Source organism: Cyprinus carpio, chromosome B14 (assembly GCF_018340385.1).
Source record: "Cyprinus carpio isolate SPL01 chromosome B14, ASM1834038v1, whole genome shotgun sequence".
In the NCBI taxonomy this organism is placed as follows: Eukaryota; Metazoa; Chordata; class Actinopteri; order Cypriniformes; family Cyprinidae; genus Cyprinus; species Cyprinus carpio.
In genome coordinates this window covers 11,357,014-11,384,543 of record NC_056610.1, presented here as the reverse complement: position 1 = coordinate 11,384,543, position 27,530 = coordinate 11,357,014, and the positions used below count along the sequence as shown (strand labels likewise).

The 27,530-nt window shown below is 36.1% G+C and overlaps 4 protein-coding genes across 6 annotated transcripts in view; 3 read left to right on the top strand and 1 right to left on the bottom strand.

Moving 5' to 3' along the window:
- The window catches only part of LOC109102826 (phospholipid-transporting ATPase ABCA1-like), a 33,574-nt gene extending 22,983 nt beyond the window's left edge, over positions 1-10,591 (top strand). For both annotated transcript variants that reach the window (XM_042738077.1, XM_042738078.1), the window contains 23 exons: positions 3-54; positions 154-273; positions 417-565; positions 860-984; positions 1,073-1,171; positions 1,262-1,546; positions 1,629-1,767; positions 1,856-1,936; positions 2,026-2,195; positions 2,291-2,468; positions 2,572-2,687; positions 3,585-3,729; positions 3,847-3,970; positions 4,386-4,515; positions 4,634-4,754; positions 4,852-4,914; positions 5,006-5,112; positions 5,269-5,410; positions 6,195-6,329; positions 6,754-6,857; positions 7,106-7,198; positions 7,922-8,165; positions 9,106-10,591. In XM_042738077.1, coding sequence (XP_042594011.1) covers positions 3-54; positions 154-273; positions 417-565; positions 860-984; positions 1,073-1,171; positions 1,262-1,546; positions 1,629-1,767; positions 1,856-1,936; positions 2,026-2,195; positions 2,291-2,468; positions 2,572-2,687; positions 3,585-3,729; positions 3,847-3,970; positions 4,386-4,515; positions 4,634-4,754; positions 4,852-4,914; positions 5,006-5,112; positions 5,269-5,410; positions 6,195-6,329; positions 6,754-6,857; positions 7,106-7,198; positions 7,922-8,165; positions 9,106-9,249 — 3,066 coding nt within the window. In that variant the 3' untranslated portion in view covers positions 9,250-10,591. The remainder of the gene's footprint in view (positions 1-2; positions 55-153; positions 274-416; positions 566-859; positions 985-1,072; positions 1,172-1,261; positions 1,547-1,628; positions 1,768-1,855; positions 1,937-2,025; positions 2,196-2,290; positions 2,469-2,571; positions 2,688-3,584; positions 3,730-3,846; positions 3,971-4,385; positions 4,516-4,633; positions 4,755-4,851; positions 4,915-5,005; positions 5,113-5,268; positions 5,411-6,194; positions 6,330-6,753; positions 6,858-7,105; positions 7,199-7,921; positions 8,166-9,105) is intronic.
- Positions 10,592-10,719: 128 nt separating this feature from the next.
- On the bottom strand, positions 10,720-14,140 carry LOC109102441 (protein NipSnap homolog 3A-like). 2 transcript variants are annotated; one of them, XM_042738079.1, is made up of 6 exons: positions 13,957-14,140; positions 12,617-12,827; positions 12,117-12,278; positions 11,677-11,826; positions 11,165-11,251; positions 10,720-11,052 (listed from the first exon to the last, which is right to left on the bottom strand). In XM_042738079.1, exons 1-6 carry the CDS (start codon positions 14,032-14,034, stop codon positions 10,922-10,924), a joined length of 819 nt encoding a protein of 272 aa, XP_042594013.1. In that variant the 5' UTR covers positions 14,035-14,140; the 3' UTR covers positions 10,720-10,921. The 2 variants fall into 2 exon arrangements, with proteins under 2 accessions (XP_042594013.1, XP_042594014.1); XM_042738080.1 differs by having other exon boundaries at positions 12,617-12,824; positions 13,957-14,137.
- A 1,158-nt stretch (positions 14,141-15,298) lies between these two features.
- On the top strand, positions 15,299-16,737 carry LOC109102438 (probable pancreatic secretory proteinase inhibitor). The gene is made up of 4 exons (XM_019115784.2): positions 15,299-15,636; positions 15,749-15,780; positions 15,867-15,979; positions 16,109-16,737. The coding sequence occupies exons 1-4, from the start codon at positions 15,585-15,587 to the stop codon at positions 16,152-16,154; spliced, it is 243 nt and encodes an 80-aa protein (XP_018971329.1). The 5' UTR covers positions 15,299-15,584; the 3' UTR covers positions 16,155-16,737.
- A 2,465-nt stretch (positions 16,738-19,202) lies between these two features.
- LOC109102419 (disintegrin and metalloproteinase domain-containing protein 19-like) overlaps positions 19,203-27,530 on the top strand; it is a 28,377-nt gene continuing 20,049 nt past the window's right edge. Inside the window, exons 1-3 of the mRNA XM_042738074.1 lie at positions 19,203-20,979; positions 21,151-21,263; positions 21,992-22,063. Coding sequence (XP_042594008.1) covers positions 20,769-20,979; positions 21,151-21,263; positions 21,992-22,063 — 396 coding nt within the window. The 5' untranslated portion in view covers positions 19,203-20,768. The remainder of the gene's footprint in view (positions 20,980-21,150; positions 21,264-21,991; positions 22,064-27,530) is intronic.

The window sequence follows — 27,530 nt, the reverse complement described above, 5'->3', positions numbered from 1 at the left end:
AGATTTTCCTTAAGGTGGCAGAGGACAGTGGAGTTGACACTGAAATCATCTCAGGTAAATTTGTACCTCACTATGTGCTCTCTAGTAAACTGAATAAGCAGTACAAAAACAAAAATCCAGAAAAGACCTCATCTTCTATTTTTTATTTTGTAGATGGAACATTGCCAGTTCCCAGACATAGACGACATGCATTCGGTGCTGACCACCAGAGCTGCCTCAAACCCCTGACTGAAGACGATGACTTTGACTGCAACGAATCTGACGGTGATCCAGGTAAACCTTAAATGCCCTTAAACATCTATAATACCCTATCTTTACAGTAGAGTCATCCAAATATCTTTCTTCAGATATCCCTATCTTATTTGTTTGGTTTTAAATGTGCTGTGCCAATTCCTTTTGATGTGTTTGATCACCAGAATCAAAAGAAACAGACTATTTGAGTGTTTCCAATGGGAAAGGATCCTATCAAGTGAAAGGCTGGAGTTTGAAGAGGCAGCAGTTTGTGGCTTTATTGTGGAAGAGATTTCTTTATGCTCGCCGCTCAAGGAAAGGCTTCTTTGCACAGGTAGGAATGGGAAATATAGTCAGTAAAAAATAAACCTAGGATGCGTTTACCAAAAGCATCATAAGACTAAGGAGATCAAAGAAACTGTTGGTGCGAGTGGTTTCTTTGATTCCCAAAAACAATGTAAGCCTAAGTAGATTGTATACACTATTGGTGCCAATGGTTTCTTCCACAATACAAGTAGATCGTAGAGACTACCGATGCCAGTGGTTTCTATAATCTAGTTAGGCTTATGCTACTTTTGGGAAACAGTACACTTCAGGTTTGATCAACTCACTTTGATCCTCTTTGCAGATTGTTCTTCCTGCTGTGTTTGTGTGCATTGCTCTGGTATTCAGTCTTATTGTGCCACCATTCGGAAAATATCCCAGCCTTGCTCTCAATCCCTGGATGTATGAAGAACAGTTCACATTCATCAGGTATGTCAATGACAATATTCTACTCTACGTTAAGTTGAAATACTTGCATAGAACCACTGAAATTAAATACAGTGTATTTTCATTACAGTGATGATGCTCCACATGATATAAGCACACAAAAGTTACTCAACGCTTTATTAGATGATCCTGGCTTTGGAACACGATGCATGGAAGGAGAACCAATTCCGTTAGTATATTACATGAAACCTTTTTTTCTGTAACTGCTAATATTTTTAATTTAAGAAAAAACTTAGCTTGTCTTCTCCCTTGGTTTTAGTGATGCTCCCTGTACAATGGGCGATGAGGAATGGTCTACACAAGAAGTGGCAGAAAGCGTGATGGACATTTTCATGTCGACAAACTGGACCATGGACAACCCATCGCCTGCTTGTGAGTGCAGCTGTAATGGCAAAAAGAAGATGCTCCCAGAATGCCCTGCTGGTGCAGGTGGACTGCCACCTCCTCAGATTAAGATGAGTGAAACTGAGACGCTCCAGAACCTGACGGGACGAAACATCTCAGACTATCTTGTGAAGACCTATGCACAGATCATTGGGAAAAGGTATGGCCTGATTGTCTATCCACATGAACTGAAATAGTTCAGTAGCGTCATTCAACACATTAACAGATTGTTTCTTTAATAGCTTAAAGAACAAGATATGGGTGAATGAATTCAGATATGGAGGATTTTCATTGGGAGCTAGAAGCACTCAGGTGCTTCCTCCTGCTGAAGAGATCGACGATGCCATCTCTAGAGTCAGGGAAATCTTCCAACTGGAGAAGGTAAGCCGAAACGTTGACTCTTAGGAAATTAATCAAATATTTCTCCAGAATAGTGCATGAAGTATTTCTTCTTATCCTACGGTTGTAGGACTCAGGATCAGCGGCAGACCGTTTCTTGAAAAGCCTGTCTACCTTCATCAATGGGCTGGACACTAAGAATAATGTCAAGGTGAGTCACAACTGGATGACTGCTATTTTTAAACCCATTATAGACATTCTAAGTGTACTTGGAATGATCTTTATTGGCATTTTTTTCAGATATGGTTCAATAACAAGGGCTGGCACAGTATTGGAGCCTTCCTCAATGTTATGAACAATGGTATCTTGCGTGCCAACTTACCAGCTGGCAAAGACCCTCGTCAGTTTGGCATCACTGCGTTTAACCATCCGCTCAATCTGACCAAGGAACAGCTTTCTCAAGTGGCCCTGTAAGCATTGAAACTGATTGAATGCAATTTAAATAACGTTAAGGACATTATTCATGTTGGTCTAATCTCTGAACCCTGATTTATGGCAATTTCAGAATGACCACCTCAGTGGACGTGCTGGTTTCCATCTGTGTGATCTTCGCCATGTCTTTCGTCCCCGCCAGCTTCGTTGTCTTCCTCATTCAGGAGCGAGTGAATAAGGCCAAGCACATGCAGTTTATCAGCGGAGTGCAGCCATATCTCTACTGGTTGGCCAACTTTCTCTGGGATATGGTAATTGTTTGATTTCACTTTCAAATCTCATAATGCACTACTCACCTTCTTGGCTGCTGACCCAAAATCTTTAATGCACATTTCTGTCTGTTTTTTGGTACAGTGCAATTATGTTGTTCCTGCTACTCTGGTGATCCTGATCTTTGTGTGCTTTCAACAAAAAGCCTACGTCTCTGCAACCAACCTGCCTGTTCTTGCCCTTCTGCTGCTTCTTTATGGGTAAGACAAATAAAGACATTCACTTATATTAATAATTCCAGCTCAATAAGGCAATAATTTATGTAGATACTGACAATATATATATTTTTTTGTAAATGGAAACAGAAAAAAACTGATTAATAACCACATTTATAATAGAGATATAATAAAATAGGGGAGAAACAGATTATAAAGTATGCTTAGGGACATTTTTGAAGAAAATGTTAAACAAATCTAAAAATAGAAAAAAATTGAATACAAAATAAATATTCAAATAAATAAATCACATTTTAAAGTATGTTTGGGTATATTTTCTAAAGAAATTTGAAAGAAATGGAATACAACAGAAAAAAAATACAAAGTAATTTTAGGTAAATTTCCTAATGAAGATATGAAATAGATATAAACATAAGAAAAAAAAAATGTACATTTAGGTATATTTTCTGAAGAAAATGGGAAATAAACTGGATATTAAAAAAAATCTGATTATAAACCACATTTAAAAATAAATAAATAACGTATGTTTAGGTATATTTTCTGAAGAAAATGTGAATGGTTCTTATCTTTACGAAATATGTATCTTAGACAGTCTGATCCCTAGATATTGCTGGGGTTCCCACATGGGGCCTATGTTTATTTCTGTATTGAAAGAGCCCACCCTCATACAGATAATATACTCTGTTCTGCAGATATGTAAAAACCTCTTTGGGTCCCCGTATGGGATTATACATTATACTTTCCAAAGTCAAAAGAGCCCACAACCTGGGAATCTTCCTTAGTGAAAAGAGCCCACCCTCATGTCTCTATGATATTATAGTACCTAGATATGCTTGGGGCCTGACATGGGACCTCAATACACTGCCAATTTGCACATAACATTTTCCCTGATAATAAATACTTACTCTTGTCTCTCTTCAGATGGTCCATCACTCCTCTTATGTACCCGGCTTCATTCCTCTTCAAAATCCCCAGCACTGCTTACGTGGTGCTCACTAGTGTCAATATTCTCATTGGGATCAATGGCAGCGTGTCCACTTTTGTCATGGAGTTATTTGGAAATAATGTAAGAAAATGCTTTTTTGGTTTCATCCTAATGCAGTCTTACGATTTGCTAGCTATTCTAAGCAGTAATTCTCAAGCACACATCGTGATTTCTAATGCCGCTCATCCTCTGCTGCAGGAGATTGGTGGCATCAATGACATCCTGAAGAACGTTTTGCTCATCTTCCCACATTTCTGCCTTGGTCGAGGTCTCATCGACATGGTGAAGAATCAGGCCATGGCTGACGCTCTGGAGAGATTTGGTAAGATTAGCTTGTTCCACTTTAAATTTAAAAAGATAGTTCACCCCAAAATGAAAATTCTGTCATTAATTACTCACCCTCATGTCTTTCCAAACGCGTAAGACCTTCGTTCATCTTCGGAACACAAACTAAGATATTTTTGATGAATTCTGAGAGCTCTCTGACCCTCCCATAGACAGCAAGGATCCTAACACGATCAAGGCTCAGAAACGTAGCAAGGACATTGTTAAAATAATCCATTTGACATCAGTGGTTCAACCATAATTTTACGAAGCTACAAGAATACTTTTTTGACAAAGATTCCAAGAATAAGAGCAATGAAGTTCAGAGTTTGACCTCATCAGCTTGATCTATGTCTACTTTATTACCTGTAACTACTGCAAGGGTCATTGAATGCTCTCTTATCTTGCATTAGGTGAGAACCGTTTCCGTTCTCCATTGGAGTGGGACATGGTGGGCAAGAATCTTTTTGCTATGGCTGTGGAAGGAGTGGTTTTCTTCATCATCACAGTCCTTATCCAGTACCGTTTCTTCTTTGAACCCAAGTAAGCAACATCACAACACGACTTTCTGAAACAAATTACATTTATATGAAATGCTAATGAAATTATGGATTTTGAAGATTTAGGAGATCTAAAGTGATGGTTTGATCAATTTCCACAGGTCTTTAAGTGCCAAGTTGAGTCCCATTGGAGAGGAAGATGAGGATGTGGCCAGAGAGAGACAGAGAATCATGAGTGGAGCTGGACAGGGAGACATTCTTGAACTCAGACAACTCACTAAGGTCAGCAGAAATCCTCTGCTGATGATCACAGACATAAACTTTAAATTAAGTCAGATAAATGGGGCCTTCATCAATATGTCATCCTTGTCTTTTTCAGGTGTACAAGCGGAAACAGAAGCCCGCTGTTGATCGTCTGTGTGTTGGCATTCCTCCGGGAGAGGTAATTCATGACAGCTGCCTCATGATCAGCCTCATCCGAATGAGTCACGTCTACTGTAAGACCACAAACTTTTGTTTCCTCCTCCTTTCAGTGTTTTGGTCTGCTTGGTGTCAATGGAGCCGGAAAGACAAGTACTTTTAAAATGCTGACCGGAGACTCTGTGGTCACCAAAGGAGAAGCATTCTTGGCTGGGAAAAGGTACAGACAGTAAAATACAAGTAGTTATTACATTAGAACAGATGGTACTACCTTATAACACCTTAGTCTATTATAAACAGATAGGTCATAGGTTAATCTTAAAATTCTGTGAGTGTGAATGCATTTTTTGATGACGCTGCTCTTTCTTATTTCTAGTATACTCAGAGAAATAGATGAAGTACATCAGAACATGGGCTACTGCCCTCAGTTTGATGCCATCAATGATCTGCTGACAGGACGGGAACACCTGGAATTCTATGCCATCCTGCGCGGTGTACCTGAGAAGGAAGTTTGTGAGGTGAGCAGAGTATATGAACTAAAACTAGTATTTAAACAGTGATTTGATATCATTTTTATTATTTTAATATAAATGTAATTATATTTTTTATATAATTTCACGGTATGTGACATTTAGGGCGAATCATACAGGTCCATATTTAACCCCAAATGAAAAATAAACCCTGAAATTGTACATGCTCATAAAAATTTAATGAGTGATATTTTTCACATTTGACATGCCAAATAAGTGCTTGCACCACCATAATGTTTATTATCAAAAAATAAACAAAATAAATATAAAATTTAATACAAATAAAAGTATTTAGACAGGCTTTAAGGTATGCTGATTTAATGAAAAATTAATTGTACAAATTATAAAAATACTGTATTTCAGTAATAATTTCCACTGACAATACAGTGAATTACAAATAAATATATATATATATATATATATATTGCATAAATATTTTAGCATTTTAACCATTAAGCACATTTCCCCATAATTCTCATCTCATTATTGTCATGCATAACAAGTATTTATACAGCCTTCAACTTATGCTGATTTAATAAAATACACAAAAAAATGTGATAAAGGGAAAAAAAATATGTATTATAGTAATGACAAATCACAATTAAGAACAAACAGAATTACAAAAAATAGGATATTGTATAATTTTTTTTTTGTTTGTTTTTTATAATAATATAATATAATATAATTCCTTCTTTTGATTTTATGTTAAATATGACCTGGTTTTGTGAGATTAACCCTAATAGAAACTATTAATGTGTTGTTCCTTGGCCAGGTGGCGGAGTGGGGAATCCGTAAACTAGGCCTCGTGAAGTACGTGGACAAGAAAGCAGGAAGCTACAGCGGTGGCAACATGCGCAAACTCTCCACCGCCATATCACTCATTGGAGCCCCACCAGTGGTCTTCCTGGTATGTACATTTCCTCAAACACACACGTACACACAAAGACACTTACACAACTGGCTCGAAGTCTTATGCCTCCTAGGGTGAATGTCTGCAAACTTATCAACGAAAACAACATTAGTCGGGATCATATGACCACTGTTTGGTTATTCTCTCAACTGGGTTTCCCGCTCTGGTTGTATAAGGAGTTCAAGACTATAACACCCCCAGAGCTAAATTACCCTGAACTCTTTAGCCTTTGCTTTCAGAGAGGCCTCATAACGGGTTGATTACACAAAGATCACATAAGAACACTTAATAGGTGGCAAGCCTGTTTCGGTTCACTTGAGTGTGCAATACACATGTGAAGAATAGATGGTGTAGCTAATCAGTGTGTGTTTCCTGTTGAACCAATGGTCGAATCTGAGCCTGGCTGTGCTTTTGGTTACAGGATGAGCCCACCACTGGAATGGACCCCAAAGCACGAAGAGCACTGTGGAACTGCATCCACAGCGTAATCAAAGAGGGACGCTCTGTCGTACTTACCTCACACAGGTACATTCACCACAATCAAGTTTATGCACTTAAACTAAACACTAAATGTGAGCTAAAGTTATAGACAAGCACATTAAGTGAGCTACTGCTAGACAGCAGCACTGGTAGCATTAATGATAGTATTGTTTTCCTCTATGTCTTCTTAGTTTAGCTTTGATTTTTGCTAAGCTTAAGACTTTCATCTATCACTAGGGGGCGGTATTTAATCTGTTTTCTTCCATACTAACCTGTGTGCTGTTCACTCTTAGTATGGAGGAATGTGAAGCACTGTGCACCAGGATGGCCATCATGGTGAACGGCAGGTTCCGATGTCTGGGTAGCGTCCAGCACCTTAAGAACAGGTAAGATCATGAATAATATAGAGTGCAGCAATTGGGTTCTGGAAGCAAGAATTCCATTAAAATCCTCCATTGGGGAATTGGTTTTTAAAGACTTATAGACAGACCTACTGTGTGCTGTGAGGATGTTAGTTGATTATCTATGCTTTATTGAATTCATCAGTTCAAATTATTTGTTATTTTTAATTGTGTGTAAAAATGGATTTCTTGTGGAAAAACTACATTACCCATGATTCTGCAGGGAACTCTCTACCAATCAGAGAACCGAAACAAGCAAACTGCCCCAAAAGAAAAACTACTTAAATATTTAAAAGGATGTACATGTTTTGTGATATACATGAAATTATATTTCTATATACACTAGAAACACCAGCAACAAATCAAAAGTTTTATAATTATGTCATTTTAATCAATTTTGTCATTCCCAATGCTTCATGGGATTGTAGTTTTCCCTCTTTGAAGTCATTAAATACACAGCTTTTTGTCCAATTTTTTTCCAAATTAAAGGTTTTGATTCACCGTAGGTGGATGGTTTGGTTCATGGTTTATTTAAGCTATTAAAGGTACAGTGTGTTAATTCTCCACACTAGCAGCATCATTGAATTGCAAAATTAACGACTCAAATCAAGAACATTAAGCATAATGCATACATTACTTTTTAGACATGTGTAAGAGAGTTTTGACACATATATATGTATGTGAGATCACTTGCTCCTCTTCCTGCAGATTTGGCGATGGGTACACCATCATTCTGAAGGTTGCGGGGCCAGATCCTGACCTGCAGCCGGTGATGAAGTTCATTGAGAGCGAGCTGCCAGGAAGCACCCTGAAAGAAAAACGAAGAGAAATATTGCAATACCAGCTTCCCTCCTCCCTCACCTCCCTCGCTCACATCTTCAGCATCCTCGCTAAGAACAAAGAGTTTCTCAGGATAGAGGACTACTCTGTGTCCCAAACCACTCTGGACCAGGTGAGGGGGCATTTCCAACACTGACACATTTCTGATTAGGGTTTATGTACTGGGGACAAGAGGAAGTTAAACAATTATAGGATAGTCATCATTTACTCTCTCTCATGTCATTCCAAACCTGTATGACTTTCATATTTAATATATTGTGAAGAATGTTAGTAACCAAACAGTTTCGGATCCCATTGATTTCCATAGCATTTCTGTCCATACTGTTTAGTTACCAACATTCTTCAAAATATCTCATTTTGTGTTTCACAGTAGAAAGAATGTCATACAGGTTTGGAATGACATGAGAGAAAAGTAAATGATGACAGAATGTTTATTATTATTTTATTATTATCCTTTTGGGACATGGCACATGATTAATATTCATTAAAGACAACAAAAAAATTGGCATCACAACAATATTATAGTTAACTTAAACTAAAGCCATTAAAAACGCTTTAAAAAATAAATAAATATATATATATAAATAAATATATTAAAGTTTGTGGAAGGAAATAAAATATATGAAAGTTACTACTAAACAAATGGCAAATTTTAGCTAATTAAAATAGCAAAAAAATTCACAATATTAATAAAAACTATAATATATATAATATAAAAAAACACTGATATACAACACATTTAATTCCCATAATGTGAAAAGTGTATGTTTGGCAGTAAATAATGTAGGTGATTATTGGATAAAATTACTTTTTCAGCAGAAAAGTGAGATATTTTTACATTTTGATTTAAAATAAGGAAAATAAACTTTTTCTTTACAATAACTTACACAGGTATTATTTAAAAACTACATAGGGCATCAAGTTTTATTTCATGTTTTATATTCATTTCCGTCTTTAAATCTCATAAACTAGTATAGTATTTAGTATATAATTATTTATTATGTTTTTTTGTCTTGCTGTGATTACTAAATACTCTTCTTCCCAATCATCAGGTATTTGTTAACTTTGCCATGGACCAAAGTGATGACCACTTTGACAGCTCCATTCGTCGTAAAGAGACAGCGGTCAACATGGCCCTCCTGAGCCCTCTGTCTGCTAAAGAGAACACTGAGAAGCCAATAGAAAGCTTTGTGTGAGCCGGAGACTCCCTTTACACTACATGCTAACTGGAGCCAGTGGATTCCACATATTTCATGTTTCTGTGGCCTTTAAGCTGTGGTCCGCCGTTCTGACCTCTGTCTGAAGATAGACGTCTTCACCGGTCAGCAGAGACGCAGATACTACAGCCGAGACACTCAATGCAAGTCAATGCAAAAAAAAATTAAAAAGACTTCTCTCGTGTTTCTAGCATGGCTGAATCCGAACCATGTTAGTCACTGTGTTAAAAACTTGAAGCCATAATTTGTGGACAGACTCTATTTTGTGCAGTCGTCAATAGAGATCGATTTTCATCGTGCAAGATAATCGGCTCGATGGAAAAATACCAATGATCAATAATTCAGGGTCAGTATCTTTGTATTTTATTTACTTAAGACTAGAAGACTGGGAATCACATGCTGAAGAATCAGAATCGTTTGCGTGGCCAAGGGCTGAACTGCAAAACTGGAAATTGTACTATGTTAAAATGATTTTGTCTTTGATATGTCTTTATTTATAAACAAACAATTGTTTTAGATGTTTTAAATAGTCAGAAGGGGCATTATTTTATAGGTTGTTCTATCCAAGAGTGCCTCATTATATCTTCATACATGCCTTTGTGCATGGGCAAAACAAAAAAAGTGATTGATTTCGTAGTTTTTTTTTTTTTTTTTTTTTAAATAAAAGAAAGTTTATACAAGTAAGCTTTACAGTTACAATATGTAACAAATACCTCGACTGACATGGCAATCCTAGTGGATGCTCCAGGAGTCGCATGAACAACTTAGAAGGAAATGATTTAAAACATACCATTTATGTGGCTTCTTTCATATAAGGGCATCTGGTGTGCCCTTCATTGTATCTCTGGACCATTAAATACAGAAATCCACAAACAACACTGATTCCAGCTGTATTACATAGCTGTTCATTACAGTAAGTGTGATCTGTCCATACATTGAGTTTGGATTGTTAAATCAGTATTTTGGATCTCATTGGGATTGGCGACAGCGTTGTCCGCCTTTATCCAAGCACTTTACTTGCTGTGTTAATTAAAATTTAATTTAATATCCAAATGTGTTAATCTTTTTGCACTGGATTCTCCACAGACAATGTTTTTGCTGTTTTTCATTTACTGTTTAGTTTTGGTTTGGGTTCGACCAAAACAATAGAACAACAACAAAAAAAAAAAAAAAACCTAAAAGGAAAAAAAGTTTTAGTACCACAGTGATGTTCCTCATTTAATACCTGTTTACATTTCAAATTTATGGCTGTGGATTGTCTGTTACTCACTTTGTACACTTACTGTATTTAGACAATAAAATGACAATTCTACAACCCTAACACTGTTTGATCTGTGACGTCATATTGGGAAATAAAACGTATGATTTATTTTCAGTGTCAGTCTGCTTAAAATGTAACCAAAAGAAGCTATTCTACATCTTATTCATGCAAAAATGCAAATTTTGACATTTTTGATTTTGACATGTAAGCATTTATTTAGAAATAGAATGACATTGCGAAACACTGACGGTGAGTATCAGCAGTAGCTTGAGGATGGAAGTCTTACTGTAATGCAAAGCATTATTTTGATTCACAATAATTACTTGACCATCAGCAAAAAACTTGCTAGAATTAAATCCATTTATCAGTTCACTGATCTCATGCACTGCGTCAATAAAATTTCCCACTACATTTACATAAGTTTGGAGTCAACCCATGAAGCCATTTTATTTGATTGGTGAAAGCACAGGGGAACATGAGTTTGTTCTTCTGTGATACCAGGTACGCCGCACTCTCCCTTACTGCAAAAATAAAAAATACAAACAATAAAACAGAAATAGATCATTTTTCCAAGACAAAAATTCCCAGAATGCTCTGATAATAATGGTTATATATATTATATTTAAGATTGACCTGCTGCCACCACTCTGGCGTCTTCATGAGATGTACGCCGTATCGCTGCCCGCTCGTCTGCGCTCTCATACCACCATAAAACATGCACTGTGCATGGAAATAACAGAATATATATTATATATATATATATATATATATATATATATATATATATATATATATATATATATTTAGATCAAAAATGCAGTACTATTAAGAAACATAACTGCTACTAAATTGTTTTATATTTTAAAATGTAATTTATTCCTGTGATGTTAACGCTGAATTATGATTCACTATGAACTGATACAGCATTTATTTCAAGATTATTTTATGAATGGAAAGATTTTTTTAACATTATGAATGCCTGTACTGTTGTCTACTTTGTTGAATAAAAGTATTCAAACCCCCTACCCCCACTCCCATTACTGACCCCAAACTTTTGGACACTAGTGTATATTTAAATTACAGTTTGTAAGTATGAAAAATATGATTATGCATTTGTTTGAAAACATATTCTTGTCTACACTCACCTTGATTGAGCGGTCCAAATTCAGAGTGAAAAACCCCAACTGCGTGGGCGTATCCTGACCCTGTGCGGATGCCCACTGATGCATGAAACGCCTTGCCCCACACCGCAGGACCGCCTGGCTTCATCTGGAAGGTGGCCAGCTCGAAAACTCCTACAAATAAACATTTTTCAAAAGAAAAAAAGCCAACTAGATCAGTTTGCCTAGAGCATTTGTAATCTGTACAACTTTGTTTTGTTAACAATTTATAAACTTTTATGCACAATTATAATGACAGAAAGGGGACTATTTGGGGAAACCTCTTTGAAAACAGTCATTATGATCAATCAATAAGTTGATAAAAAATTTTTGCTTATGTTTATATTCACCTTTAGTATCATGTGAGCATGCACTGGTGCTCCATTGAAAATCAATGCATGAATGTTAATCCACATAGTTCTCACCTCCATCTTTGGGTGGTTTCTGAATTTTGCTCCAGGGTACGAGGTACATCACCTCATTATCCTGAGAGCTCAGCATGGGCATCGCTTTAGAGATGTACTGCTCAATCCAGTTGGGGTCTTGAGCCAGGGCTGCCCGCACTGATGCCCGCTGAGCATAGCTGTCTAAACACAATTACAGCAAAGACAGAAAAAAGTGTTTCTTATGGAGTAGCATGTGAGCTGCATTGTGCTTTTAGGCATTTTAAATAAAATCACATTATCTTTGTAAGATTACTTGTTTACTGCATTAACGCTAAGAATGTATAAAACTGTCGTCCCTCATTTGTGTTACGGCAATTTTGACCTAGAAAGGATTTTATTTTTCTTGAAAATGCTAGTTAATGTTATCACATTAGACTTAAACTTACTAAGTCTGCTCACAAAGGGCATTCTACTTTTTGATGAATTCTAGAACATTTTAAAAGCATAGATTAGACATTCAAGAATTCAGTCATCCTCACCATACTTCCAGATGTGGAAAACCTGATTGAGACCTCCATATTCCACACTCCAGTATCCGATGAGCTCTGAGTGGGCTGTTCGCAGATGGATCTTCTCACTGGTCAGTTTGAGGAAAGCAGCGTTGAGATGCGGCTGGATGTTATAGGTGCGGAACTCATAGAAGGTTCCGTGCTGCTGCTGAGGTCCGGTGGAGATCCATGCCCTGGGCTGCTTGGGAAATGGAAAACAAACTGCTAGTGTCACCATGTGGTCATCATTGGAACGGTTCAACTTAAATACAAGATCTACACTTGTCTGAATCTATATGAACCATGAGATCACATAAAACTGACTCTTCTGACTCCTGCTTCTGTTTCTTTTTTATTTCAATTTCCTAAAAAAAAAAAAATTAAGGCACAGCCCCCCATCCTAAACACTGAGTGGATTTTAAAAGCCTTGAAACTAACACGTGATGTTTAAGATAAAAACATCACAAATGTTTGCATTCTAAAGCCTTAGACCAGCCAATTCCCACTGAAGTCCAAAGATCTGGAAATTATGTCCCAAATCCTGTATATACGATATACAGCATTTTTTAAAACGAGAAAACCCTATGTTTAACTCTAAGCAAGGACATGTTAAAAACTGAACAGCTAGACACACTATGTATAAATATAGAAGGGTCAGAAAGTCTCAGACTGCATTGGGAATTCAATTTCTTTTGGACCTTTAAAGATGGAAATGTAAGAAGAAAGACATTATGTTTTTGCACTATTTATTTCATTAAATCAAATAAGCAAAGCCTTGTGAACTCCTATACACAAAAGGTCAGATTTTCTTCATTTTCACAAGATGTTCTTTGGAGCTTTCTCAAATCATGCTGCTGAACACGGTCGGTCGTCAGGTTTTACAAATGTTTGGAGTTTATGCAGCTCAACTGCTGCTGTCATAAAGAGTCATATTAAGACATTTAAACTTTTCACAGAAACTGTAATGCTCATAATGTAATTTGTTATTAATTTTTGCAGTAGAATGTAAAATATAAGCAAATTTACCAGTAGCCTCAAACATTTGGACCTCACTATATAATTAACATATGCACTGTGTCTATTAAACACCTCTGCAATGATTTCATGCTTTTGTAACTCCTGACATTGCCAAGGTCTTAACAAACAATGTAACAATGGAGTTACATGATCATATGACTACAGTGGTGGGGCGTCCTCTGACACGTTTGTCTTTTAATACAGTGCCATTAAAAAGTCACACAGGTTCAGAATCATCAAATCGTTTTGTGAAGAAAGCTTAAACTGTTGAATGTGAGCTATTTCCCAAAGTGTAAAACTATGATTAAACTCACCGTAGCTGGGCTTTTCACAGACAGACAGTGTTCTGCGTGACGTGACGCGTTCCGGAAAAAAGCGCGTAATTGTATCATTTTATCAGTTTGAATCTGAACTGTACCTGCAGCGTGATTGACAAGCCAGGCGAGACGTGCAGTACTGAACGAAGTTCACTGTCAGTACGGAAGCCGATAAGGACCGTTGCACAAACTCGCTGCATAAAACAATCAGCTCTTGTGCAATATGTACATTTTTATTTATTTATTTATTTATTTATTTATTTATTTATTTATTTATTTATTTATTTATTTAGTTATTTAGTTAGTTATTTATTTATTGTTGTTGTTGTTGTTGTTGTTGTTATCAGCCTTTAACGTATTACATTTATTTAAAAACGCACAGCATAAGGATACATGTTGTCGAGCTAGATGTTTCTGACATAAACAAATACTAATCCTTTGCACATTAAAGAAACAGTTTGCCCTAAAAATGCTAGAAATGATTTTTTTAAGAAGTCTCTTCTGTATATTCTGTGTGTGTGTTTATTCACCATTTACTCACAATATGCTGATTTTTTTTTCCACACACACACACACACACACACACACACACACAAGGGAATTTTGAATTTACAGCTGTCAAACTCCAAAACACATATTAAAAATCCATAAAAGTATCAATATGATGACTTTGTGATTTTTATTTTAAAGTTAATTTAAGTTATTAAAGGTATTGTCCACCAAAAACAACAATTCTGTCATAATTTACTCACCATTCCAAACCTGTATGCATTAATTATTATTATTATTTTTTATTTTTTATCAATTTTCAATTTATTATTTAAGTTATTCTATGATAACCTGTATATGGGGGCTGTGTGTATTCAATAATTGTTATTAATCTGAAGATTATTGTACTTTAAAAATCAAGTAGAATATAGTACCTTATATCTGTCGCTTTAATAACTTGATTTGTTTTTGGTTAAATTTGCCAGAATTTCTGTGTTTTGTTTTGTGCCATATTTTCCCTCCACCTCTATAACACTATATAATTGTTAAAAGCGATTCCATTTTGTGCAATTTTTCATAAGATTAAAAAAATTATATTAATTTCAGAAATTTTCAACAGGATGTTCTCTTTTGCCACACATATACATTTTTAAGTTCAAAGTGTTTATTAATCCAATATTACCTTCTAAATTATGTAGTGAAATATTACATTACATAATTATTGTTAACTGCATTCCATGTTTAGTGGAATTCCATTCATTTCACTTTGGGGCCAATAAACAGGGACACACCTCCCAGCCAGACCTGTTTTGAGGGATATTATACAGACCAATGCATTTTGGATTGTGCTCAGCAATTTTTGGACAGACTGGAATGTTTATCCCTTAATAAAGAGAGAGACAATAGAGAGGCTTTGTTCTCAGTGTTGTTGATGGTGGGTAGGTGGGGTGGAGAGCCGTCAAAATATCAGCACCTCTCCTCCTCCTCCTCACTTTCAAACTATATGTTGCCGGTCATCAACAATACAACACTCATAAACGAGCTGGAAGTCATCAGTTGCTAAGTAAAAGCTCTCTGCCTGAACTTACAAATACAGATTACCCTTTTAAAATCCGGAGTTCCTTCATTTGAGCATCATGACTGGAACAGCAGTGGTTCTGATGAGCCTGGTCCTCATCCTCTCTGTGGGTATGTCACTCCCATTGGAATTTTTAAAAAGCACTGTTATTATTTGAATCATTGATGTGTGCCATTTGTATTATTGCAATGAGATTAATCCGACAGTACACATTTTTTTCAGGTGCAGAGGATAAATCAAGACTCTACCGCAGGGTAAGTCAATTTATGCACTAAAACTCAGAACAAACACCAATTAGAACATGATTTGAACAATTGTGTATGTGTTTTTAATCTGACAGCCTGCATGTGGAGGTTTGAGCGTCAATCAAGCATGCCCTCTCAATTACTCTCCCGTATGTGGTAATGATGGAATCACATACGTCAATGAATGCACCCTGTGTGTGCAGAGAATGTGAGTCCATTCATCTGCTTCTGTTTGTGTGGGATAACAGCATTACTGTATGGATTTTGCTGTTAGTTAGTAAGAGTTATGGTACGGATGCTGGGATTTTGAATCACTGAAAAGGTGTTTGTTTTTTAGGCACACTAATGCAGACATTTTGATTGTGAAAGATGGCCGCTGCTGAGGTGGAGGACCTTATGATATCATCTCTTCGCTTTTCATATCCATGTTTGTTTAAGAGTGTTGTTTGCTATGCTCATCCGGGGGATGTGATCAGTATACCTATAAACAGTAGACGTGTGAACACATCTAGCACATGTTAAAATGAAAAATATAAGTACTAAAAGCAAGTACTAATGTGTCAGTTTTATCACATCTCAGTGACTTTGAGTGAATAGTGCTTGGATTTTCTACTAAGTCAGTTGGTTTCATGATACTGTCCTGTCTTTCTTTAACATATTTCTTTCTATAATATAAATTTATTCCTTTATTTCTGTAGTAACTGCTCTGAGTGCAATGTTTTAGGAGTGAAGTTTTGCAGTGACCGCTTATTTTTATAAATATGTTTTTAAAAAAATCTAACAAAAATGGAATCTGTCCATGGAAAATGGACAGATGACAAGCTGTGGGAAGACCATTTATACCTTTATTTTATTTATTTATTTATTTATTTTTATTTTTTTTTGCTAATAAAATAAACATACTTGGCCAAACAAATGTAAGACTGACCAGCTTCACTTTGTCTTGCTTTTCTTTGCATGATCTTTTAACTCCCTTTAAAATCACCAATGAAACATCTCGTTCTATTAAAAACATTGCTGACAGAAATTTTTGATTTGTGTCAGATGCAAGTCATTACGCTTTTAAAGCTTCTAAAGTAGCTGATGTTTCGTAAACTGTGTGGCGGAACAACATTTTCAGAACTGTATTTTAAGGGACTTTATACGGTGACGTACCAATACAATGACCGCTTACGCACATGTGTGTTTTGACACCACATACTTCCGGTTGAAGAATAATATTTTGTAATCAGTATAATGTTAAATATTTAAAAATACAACGCGTTTTAAGAAAAACACTAGTTGAAGTTCTTCCCGAGATATAAAAATTAACATTTAATTCATGTCGATGCGCTTTCTGGATGACAGCTATCCGGTTACGCCTCACAAATATTCTGAACTAACAACATGATTTAAGTTTGATTTTAGTTTAATCGTTATTTTTCTTGTATTTTTTTTTGATGTGATTGTTATAGGTCTGTTTTAGGTGGATTTTAGAGGGCTTGAAGATCTTAAGTCTTTATTTAGTCTTATTTTCTGTAATTGATATGTGCAAATTTGAATACGTAAGAAACTTTGAGCTCGACGACACATGTTTGAGAAACTGTTACATTGTGGTTCGGCTAGATGGACGCAACTTCCACAAGTAAGTGCTTCTGTACAGTTACAACATGCTATTGCAGTCTCGTGTTCGTACAATTTCGAGGAGGGTAGAAAAAGAGTGATGATCTTTTTGATTCCAGGTTTTCTGAACAGCATAACTTCATGAAACCCAATGATAACCGAGCTCTGGGTTTGATGAGCCGCAGTGCCCGTTCAGTCATGGAAGAGCTGGAGGACATCACTATAGCCTATGGACAGAGTGATGAGTTCAGCTTTGTGTTCAAAAGATCCACCACTTGGTTCAAAAGAAGGGCCAGGTACAATGCTGACACACTGCTGTAAATAAACACATTGCCTGAATCTGCTTTAGTTACTATCTTGATGGCAAACACCACAGCTGGAAGATGGTTGTCCAGTGTTATGCTTTCTAGGAAACTCGCCCGTTAAATATTTTGCTTTCTCTCTACAGTAAACTGATGACCAATGTGACATCCCAGTTTTCCTCCAGCTTTGTTTACTACTGGAAGGAGTATTTTGGGGAGCAGCCGCTGCGGTACCCACCCAGCTTTGATGGCAGGGTGGTTCTGTACCCGAGCAACCGTAACCTAAGAGACTATCTAAGCTGGAGACAGGCAGATTGTAAGTGAATGTATTTCGTAGTAGATTTAGTGATAAAATGTGTAACATGCTTAAAACAGTATAATAGAATGAAGTAGAATTATTTTTGACTTTTGATTTTTCCTGTGATTGTATTTTATTTAATGACAAGCCTTTGATTGTTAATATGGTAATATTAAAATGTTTGCTTGTAATGGAGCATTAATTTATACATGTTCTATATGTTAATAACATAAATATATTGTATTTTGATATTGCATTAAAAAATAAATGTAAAATGAAATCCATTATTTTTAGGGGTCTTCAAAATGAACGTCTAGCTATAGAGACTTTTAAATATTTAACAAAGGATTTAGAATTGTTTCAGAATCTCACTTTTTTTTTTCAAATTTTACATTTGTTATTTCTATACAGGTCACATTAACAATTTGTACAACACTACGTTTTGGACGCTGGTGCAGAAAGGTGGACTGAGCACAACGCAAGCTGAGGAGAGACTCGGTGTATGATCAATTAAATTATTATTTGTTTAATTGAGTATTTTTATGTGTGTTCTGATTTGTTTTCTTTTCTAGACCAGTTATTATATAGTTTTGGATCGAGAATCTGGATTGAGAATGCTTGTCACTAATGTAATATGAACATGGCAATATATAAAAGCAGACTAGGTTTTGTCTGTCTTTTAGGAATGTTATCCAATAAACAGATTTAACCAGAAACATAATCAGTACTTAATTAACAATACAATACATAAATGTCTAAGTGTGCCTTAATAGATTTTATTTTTCCATATAAGTTTAATTAAAAGTTGCATGATTTTTCCCATATACAGGGAACACAGGCAGCAGAAAAGAATGAGATCTTGTTTTCTGAGTTCAATATCAATTACAATAATGAATCCCCAATGTACAAAAAAGGCACAACGTTAATATGGGAAAAGGTAAGCTGCAGTTGCAAACATTTTTTCTTTAAATTATCTATTATCTTAAGTGCAATTTTTAATTTTCAAATTCTTTACTTTAGGTGAATGAAACCACAACTAAACGGATAAAGCAGCCAGATGAAGGAGAGACAGAAATGAATGTAACACGGACAAAAAAGAAGGTCACAAGTCATTCCTGTGATATCATTGGAGATCAGTTCTGGGAAGAACATCCAGACATTCTGGAAAGCGACCAGTGTTGATCACATGGTTAAAAGACTGTACCAGACCAAATGCAAGTTCATTTTTCCCTTTGGTATTTAATAAAAGAAATATATATACAAAAACTTTCTGTGTTTTATAGTTTGTCTAGTTTGGAGGAAAAGAAGCAGAATGAAGGGGGATGTCGCCATGTTATTTCCCCCCTAAGATTCCTAGAAGAGATAAGGAGTGACACAAGGATCTTATTCTCTTCCTGCAGGGATGAGCATCTGTTTCACCTCACCCCCTGCTGTTTCCTCTCTGTGTGGAGATGACTTTAAAAAGTCAGTTTTTTTCTCCAGCCAAATTTCAGTGTCATATCCTGTACAACGGTGCACATGTAATGAAATGAGGATTAAATAATTACTTTAAGAAATTTTTGAGGTTACACTTAGTCCACAGCATTTGTGGCATAATGTTGATTACAACAAAAATTACTTAGATTTGTGCCCCCTTTTTCTTAAAGTAAGAAGGAGCAAAAATTAATAAAATAATAATGTTTTGGTGATGCTTTTATGATAGAAGTAAAATGTCCAACGGCCAATTTCTGGATGATTTAAAATAAAAAAATGTGAATCTTATAATTCCATAAAAGCACATAAAAATTGTGCATTGTTTAAAGAGCTGTTCAAGTTGAGCTCAAGTTTTGTGGTATATGATATATATAATATTACAAATTGGCCCCCACTGAAACCCAGATTTTTGCTTTAAAAAAATGTAATATCAAAGCTTTGACAGATCTGATGTAGTGTGTGCTGGTCTGGTCCTTCCTGTACTTTGATGTTGGACACAATTAGACGAAGTCACGGAATTATTGCTCACACAGCATGTAGTCTGATCACGAAATCTCTCTCTCCTTATCTGTACTTCTAGTTTTAATGAATTACCGCAAGCACCAACATCTCCTTTCTACACTACTCTCTCCGCTAGCTGTTTTGAAGCCAAGGTGTATATTATTACACACAATGTTGTGTGTAGTGTGTAATATGCTACCCCTGACCTCGTTTCGTGCTTAAATTATAACAGCGAATGTACACCGTCACTGCAACAACTGTAAGTGCCTTTCAAGACCAAGCATGAACTTGATATTTTTACCACTAATATTTAAGCAGTGGTCAGTATTATAGCTCACTCAGCATGCACGCTGCTGATAGAAATCTCTGTTTCTTTTAGTTTTAATGAATTACACTTATAGTGTAAAGTGTACACTTAAAGTTATTTTGGTGTCAAGGAGTATTTTATTTCATATAAAGTTATATTGGGTAACCCTGACCTCATTTTGTGCTTAAATTATAACAGCGAGTACTGTATAACAGCATGTTGTAACTGTAACAACTGTACATGCCATTGAAGACCGAGGACGTCTACTAGTTCAGGTTTTTTTTATTTTCATTGAATTAATCTTCATCATAAATCATGTAATTTTTATTGTAGGGATTTGTTACTATAGTAAAGACGTGATAATGTAATAGACGGAAGGACGGATAGATAGATAGATATTTTTATGAATGGTAGGGGAGGTGCTTGTATCTGGTAGAGAGCTGTAAAGATGCGCTCCTCTCACTGCCTCTGTCGGTCTCTGCAGACACACACATACCGGTGCTGTTCATCATGAATGCTATTCATAATCGATGATAATTCATCGTGCACGGCTCGTTTATTTCGTGCATTTTTTTTTTATTTACCTTTTATGATGTTTCAGGGCGTGCATTTGAATCGCTGCATGGTCGCGGGCGCAGTGCAGTTGCGATTATTTTTATTGTTATGTTGTTGTTGTTTTCATCTCTCTTTAAGATGCGCTGCACATGGCGAGGACATACATACGGGTGAGTGTTATTGTACATAGTCATTGTAAAAATAATACCGGATGCTCGTTGTTGGGTTTCGTGGAAGTCTACGTGGAATAGAAGATGCTGAGCGCTGGAACTCTGGCTAGAAATTGTGTCAGATTGATTATTTACTGGTTACGTGATTGATTTTTTTTTTTTCACGAATAGATAAACCTTGGCATAGAGACTCATCTCGCATCCATGACAACCCGGAGCACTTTATCACTTATCCACAGTGGATCAGCCCAGCCAGACACAAAAGATCTCATAAGGGCTCTGAGGTAATGAGACTCTTAAGTATTGCTGTTTTAAGAATGAGAGTCTTTCTAGGTGCATCTGAGTGCATCTGAGGTTCATTGTGCTTTATATTGTCAAACTACACATTTGGAGGCTTTATTTGTCGTAAGGTAGCTTGCTAATCAAACATTTAGATCTAGTTCTAATTCAATACATTATATTTCAGAATAACAATTTCAAATAACTAAAAATGTTTTCAAAAGTCTTGGTATATTGATATGAACTCCTTTGTGTACGTTATCCAGAATGATTTAAAATAGTCGAAAAAGTATGTTTATTATAAAAAATAAAACATTTGACCTTTAGTAAACCAAAGTTTAACTAATCATTTTAACAAAGTTGCTTTTGTGATAAGTGCTTTAGAATTAGGAATATTAGAATATTCCTAAGAACCTTAGAATATTTCTGTTTTTAGCATACATTTAGTTTAAATTTGCTTAATTTTGTTTTTCTCAGTGTGTGTGTATATATATATATATATATATATATATATATATATATTCTACACCTATATATGTATATATATATATATATATATATATATACACACAGTATATTCCTCTTCTCTTAGTATGCTCTCATGTTTTTAGACCCCACTGTATATATAATACCTGTAAAACAACTTGCCTCTTTCATTTATTTGTTTATTTTTTTTTGCATAATGGAATTTATTGGGTAATTCTATTCTAACCTGATTGATTTACCTTCCCAGCATCCATCTGAGGCAGAGGTCAAAATTACTGTGGGAGGACAAGATCTGATTCTACAGCTCCAGAGAAATGAGTGAGTTTGGGCGCGTAGTCGTTTAAATAAGCATCTCCATTCACTGTCCCGCTTTACTCCCCTGTAGCCACATATCACTTACCAACTGGAGGTGTCGTGATATATTCGCAATGAAATGCTGTTCATAGCCTTATGCCAAAAATACACGTCTATGTAGTTTCCCTTTTCATTTTGGCACAAGCAGATGTGCATGTGTTGATGGAGTGCGTTTGCACCGCACGAGATTTAAGCCATATGGAAATGACATTTGATACGCCTGCTCCAGGACACAGGAAGCTGAGCGCATCACATGGTTTACTTTCTCCCCCTGGAATGCATTGCCATTAGGGAGTAAGTTAATTAGTGGACATGATAACAGACAACAGAATAAATCAGGTCGATTGTTTCTGAGGTGTATCATTGGCATTAAAAGGCTAGTGACAGGTCTTAAAAAAAAGACCTCCCGCTTTGCTTTTCTGTGGCAAGGATTGTGTTGGATGCCTCAGAAAACCCAGGTTGCAACCAGTACAATCCTAGGCTAGTTTTGACATAAAGGGGCACTAAGTTACAACGTACAGTCTAAGTTACAAAAAGTACAGAGTTAGTTACACACTACTGACACTAGCTAGTAGTTACTAAGCCTTTAGTTTGGACTATATGTTCCATGTAAGAACTTGTAAACGGCTGTGGTGCAACTCTGCAAGTGGTGTCACATTAGTAGAAGTACTATCTGAAAATCAGAGCAGATGGAAAAGCCAAGGGCTACAAACTGAAGATCCATCCAGAGCACGACTCCATGGTGTCTGACTGAGATAAGCCCAGGGGACGACACCCTGCTGTGAGCATTTGTTACAGATGAAACTTTTTTTAAAAACATGTTCTTTGGTGTGATAAAAAACAGTTAGTTCTGTTTCCCGAGCACTACATTGTGTCAGCTTATTTTTAGGAAGGATGTGGTTGATAATTTGCAAGAATTTAGTCATGTTTTACACTTAATATTGAGTAACGTATTCTTAGAGACAATTTGTTATTCGATTCCAATCTGATGCAATGTCAAACTGTTAAGAAGTCACAGTGACTGACCAACAGCAGTGTTTTGGAGAGCAGCATCAATAGATAATATCCATACAAAGTAATATTTTTTCAGTTCTGTAGTGTGTGAAGCGCTGCAGAAATATAGAATAACTGGAAATGCTGGATTTTCATAAATGTGAGCATTTGGTTTTGAAATTTGGTTAGCAGCTATGTTGAGTTGGCCTTGTTTAAACCCATTTAGCAACTTGTTAGCAACTGCCTTTTTGAAGACAAGTAAAAGCTTTAAAGAATCACAAGTGATTTTTTTTAAAGTGTTGTAGAATAAAACATAATATCTTGAGCTTGTGTTAACCACAGACCTTATTTCAGACATTTAACCAAAAAAACCATCAACAAGGACAATGGAACCTGAAATGCTAAAATGCAACTAATTTCCAAGTAATACGTCATGCTTGCAGCTCCTCTCTTGAGTAGGACTGATATGATATATTCTACTTTTGGTGTTTCTGCAGAACAATTTTTTTATGCCGAGGGTTTGAGTACTAGTTTGATTTTCTTTCATGTGGATTGTTTATCAATTAAAGATGTTGCAAAATCAATGCAGTGTTTGCTATACCACACTCATTCCCGCATTTATATCCAAGCACTGAATATTAATACAAGCTGGGTTTAATTTTCTCTCGTGGATACTTTTAGTATTTGTGTGACAAGATAAAAGCAAGGGAAATGGTTTTAAAGATATCCATCTCTGTACAAATGCTCGGGTTAATACTAATTGGGGTCAAGTTTCTCATTAATTAGAGATATTTTTCTGTCATTCCTACTTCTGGAAGCCTGTGAACTAGAGTGTATCCCTCTGTTTAGCGATTTAACCTCCATCTTCACCCATGGGTTCCACAGTGGGAAAAACAATCCATGCTAATTAGGTTTCTTGACGGATGATTTTGAGTGCAGGATATTATAACAGAAATTTCAGCTTCTCTCACATTAAACTGCAACTGAGCTCTCATTTATACACAATTACATACTGAACTGATAAATCTTTAACTGTTAAAGCCAGTTTGATTTATTGACTGTTTTTGTTTATTTGCACATGAACTTTTAGCACTTTCAGCTAAAATTGATATGTAATACACTCCATAATCGAGTGCAATCCATGTCAGAAGGCTGGTATATAATACAAGTTTCTTAGCTTTTTAAGGATTTTGTTGCTGCAGTAGTTGATTCGGGGGAATTTTTGGCTGTCAGTGATGTAAATGTTAAACATTTTCTGCAACAGTGGTATGAAGCTAAATCTCTGTGCTTTCTGCCTTCTTGTTTAGTCGTACATCTTATTTGCTCCATTTAAAAGTAAGTGCTCATGCATAGAATATCAAAAAGCAGCTGTGAATCTCCAGGCATTTGTAGTCAGTGGCCGTCATCCAGGATAGATCCATCACAGTCTGAAGGAAAAAGCTTTTGTGTGTTTGTGTGTGTGCTGGCGGAGTATCCAGGCTTTTATTCTAATGAATGTTTGCCCTCATGGACCCAGAGGAGGTGATTGGGTTTAGATCCAGGCAGAGCGCTGCTGATTCAGTTTTTTTGAGGGTGGTATGTCTGGGCTATGACTTGAAGGTCAGTCGAGAGATGTTATTCGGGGCTCAAGTTTTCAGCAGTGAACCCCAAACTAGAGTCCTTGTTCTCTTTTGCACCCATAAACATTAGGATAATTCATGACAGACATTAGACTGTGTCTGCTGACCTGCCAGTACAGTTTCTTTCACTCTATCCCTCTTGTATTTCTGTCTGTTTTCTCTCTCCATAGGGCTGACAGATCTCCGAGGATACATTAGTCTCGGGTCTGACACCATGTCCTCCCTAATAGTTATTTCTATATGCTTGCTTGTGACATCAGAATGATACATAATCAGGGGATTGTTAGGTCACTAGTGGTTATTTATTAATAAAGTCAACCTGAAATGTAATTTACAACCATTTAGCTTTTATAGTGCTTCATATTTTGGAATCAAATAGAAATTAGTTAGAGCAGGACTTGGGTTTACCATCTGGAGTTGGATTGTAAAAAATGGGTGTTAGGTAAAAAAAAAAAAAAATGGTGTAGTGAGGTTTTTTTTTTTTTGTATTTTTTTTTTGATGAAATATTACAAAGACTAACATTTTTGCACCAAGAAATCATTCACAGTAAGTCCAGGAATGTGCATTAACCCTGTTAAGCTTGAAATAATAGTCAGGAAAATACTTTTTTTTTTGAGTATCATATTTGATATATCAGGCTTTTACAAAATATATGAAATGCAGTATAATGATGATTGAGAGATGAACTTTAATAAATCTTACTCAAAATCCTGATGACACATATTTAATGTTCATTAACTATCAGATACTCACATTTTAACATTATTTAAAAAATAAAAAATGATATATGGATAATCAAAGTTACTCCAGGCCTGTAATTGTTCATCTTGAAGTATATCTAACAAAAAAAAGGTTTACTTTATAAAAATCATCATGGATTTCACAGCAAAAATTAGACAACAGAATGTTTTGATCATGTTGATAATTTAGAGGCCTCAGAAATTTGTGTATGAAATACGATACAGTCTTTATAGGGTTAAGAAAGTAAATATGTTCAATATAGATTTTATGTTGAGTTTAATGTGTGCGTTCTGCAATTCTTTATTTTCTGAAACATGCATGGGCTCGTTTGACTTTCAGATGACCCCTCTGGGAGGCTGACTGGCTGTCAGTTAGAGGGCAAAGTGCTCGGACAGGCTTTTAGGCTTGCATACGCTCTTGCAAAGGGCAATAAAAGCCCCTCCATCACAGTGATGGCCAAGGCAATGCCCTCAATTACATCATCCTCCCCTCCAGCCCATCCTCTCTCCTCTTTTTACCCTTTCCAATCATTCTCTGTCTGTTTGTGATGTCCCTATTTGATCTTTCTCTCTCCCTCCTCCCTCGCCCTCCTTCTAGAATGATGTCATTTGATATGAGGAGAAAATGTGGCCCACTGACCCTTGAGACGCAGCCCGTCTGTACTGAAATGAGCTCTTTGTTTCAGCTGCTGCCAGACGGCCGCGTCTCAAACACACAGCTCTTCATCACTGCATCTGTCGGGCCCAGTGCCAACCCTTTTAGTGCTCCGTGGGTGGAAAATCATTCCTTATCCATTTTGCATCTTTGTGTTGTAATATATGAAAATTATTTTTCTATATTACACAGAAGGAGGTAGGAAGAAAGAGGATTTATTATCATTTTAAATGTAAATTTTATTTGCAGCAAACTTGAGCTAAGGAGTTTATTGAACCTTAAGACAAAATCTAGAAAATAGTAATAATAACATTTGTATGTTTTTGTTTTAGGCTGTTTTGGCTCACATAGTGTGATATAGGAGAATATGGAGCTCATACTCTGAGGAAAAAACACCTCAATTTTATTCAGAGGCCTAAAATGATCAAAAACATTAAAGAAAATTAAGATGAAGCTTGTATATCAGTGAGATCTTTATATTTTTACAGTAGACCACTTACATAAAATGCATATAAATATCAGTTGTCACTCTATATACTTTATAAAAATAAAGATTTCGCAACAAAAAGCAGTATGCTAAATAAACCCCTTTGTAATAGAGACAAACATTTTTTTTTTTAATAATGATGGGAAATAAAATTTAATTGTCAAATATTAATGGGCGGTTACGACCATTGGCGAGTTAAGAAAACAGTTATTCGAGGGCTCCTTGTACAGTTAGTTAGTTTGGGCCGCACTCAAACTTTCAAGGGGGTCTATTTTTACCAGTGCTTGTTTTATAGGTGTCTATTGAAAGTGTTTGTTATCGCGTAGCTAAAACAACTGCCAAGGCGCCACTTAAAATATCTGTTAATCGCCCACCTGGTAGGCACAACATCCTTCTTTCTGTCCGTAAAATTCCTCCTATCTCTTTCTCACTCACTCTGTTTTTCCAGAGCCTAAGGGACTGTAGTGTCATTCTCAGCCAGAGTCAGTTTATTGTTAATTTATGAGTCTTCTTGTTGGCCCAGGGGCTGTTTATGGCTGGGCTCAATATAGCATCACATTTTGGGTCACTGGGCGGCAGTGTGGCAGATTAAGTGCATGCCTTGTTTTAGTTCGCTCTTACTGCTCAGCAGAGGGTTGGATCAACAGGCGTGCATTGTTTGAGAGGGTATTAGATACACTCAAGAACCTTTTTGGCCTACTACCCCATATCTTGTCTTGAGTGCTTTTCCACACTTTTTTTTTTATTGTATTTGGAAGCAGAATGCCCTTGATGTTGTTCGCTGTCAAATGAAAAATTCTGACATAGCAAATTATACGCCTTTATTTGTCCATCAAAAACTGACTGGGCCTCCAGTAGATGTTGTCTCAGTTTGTTGCTGTCTGTTAAAAAAGTGGTCAGTGCACTTTTCTTTTCAAAATGAAGACTGCTTATTAAA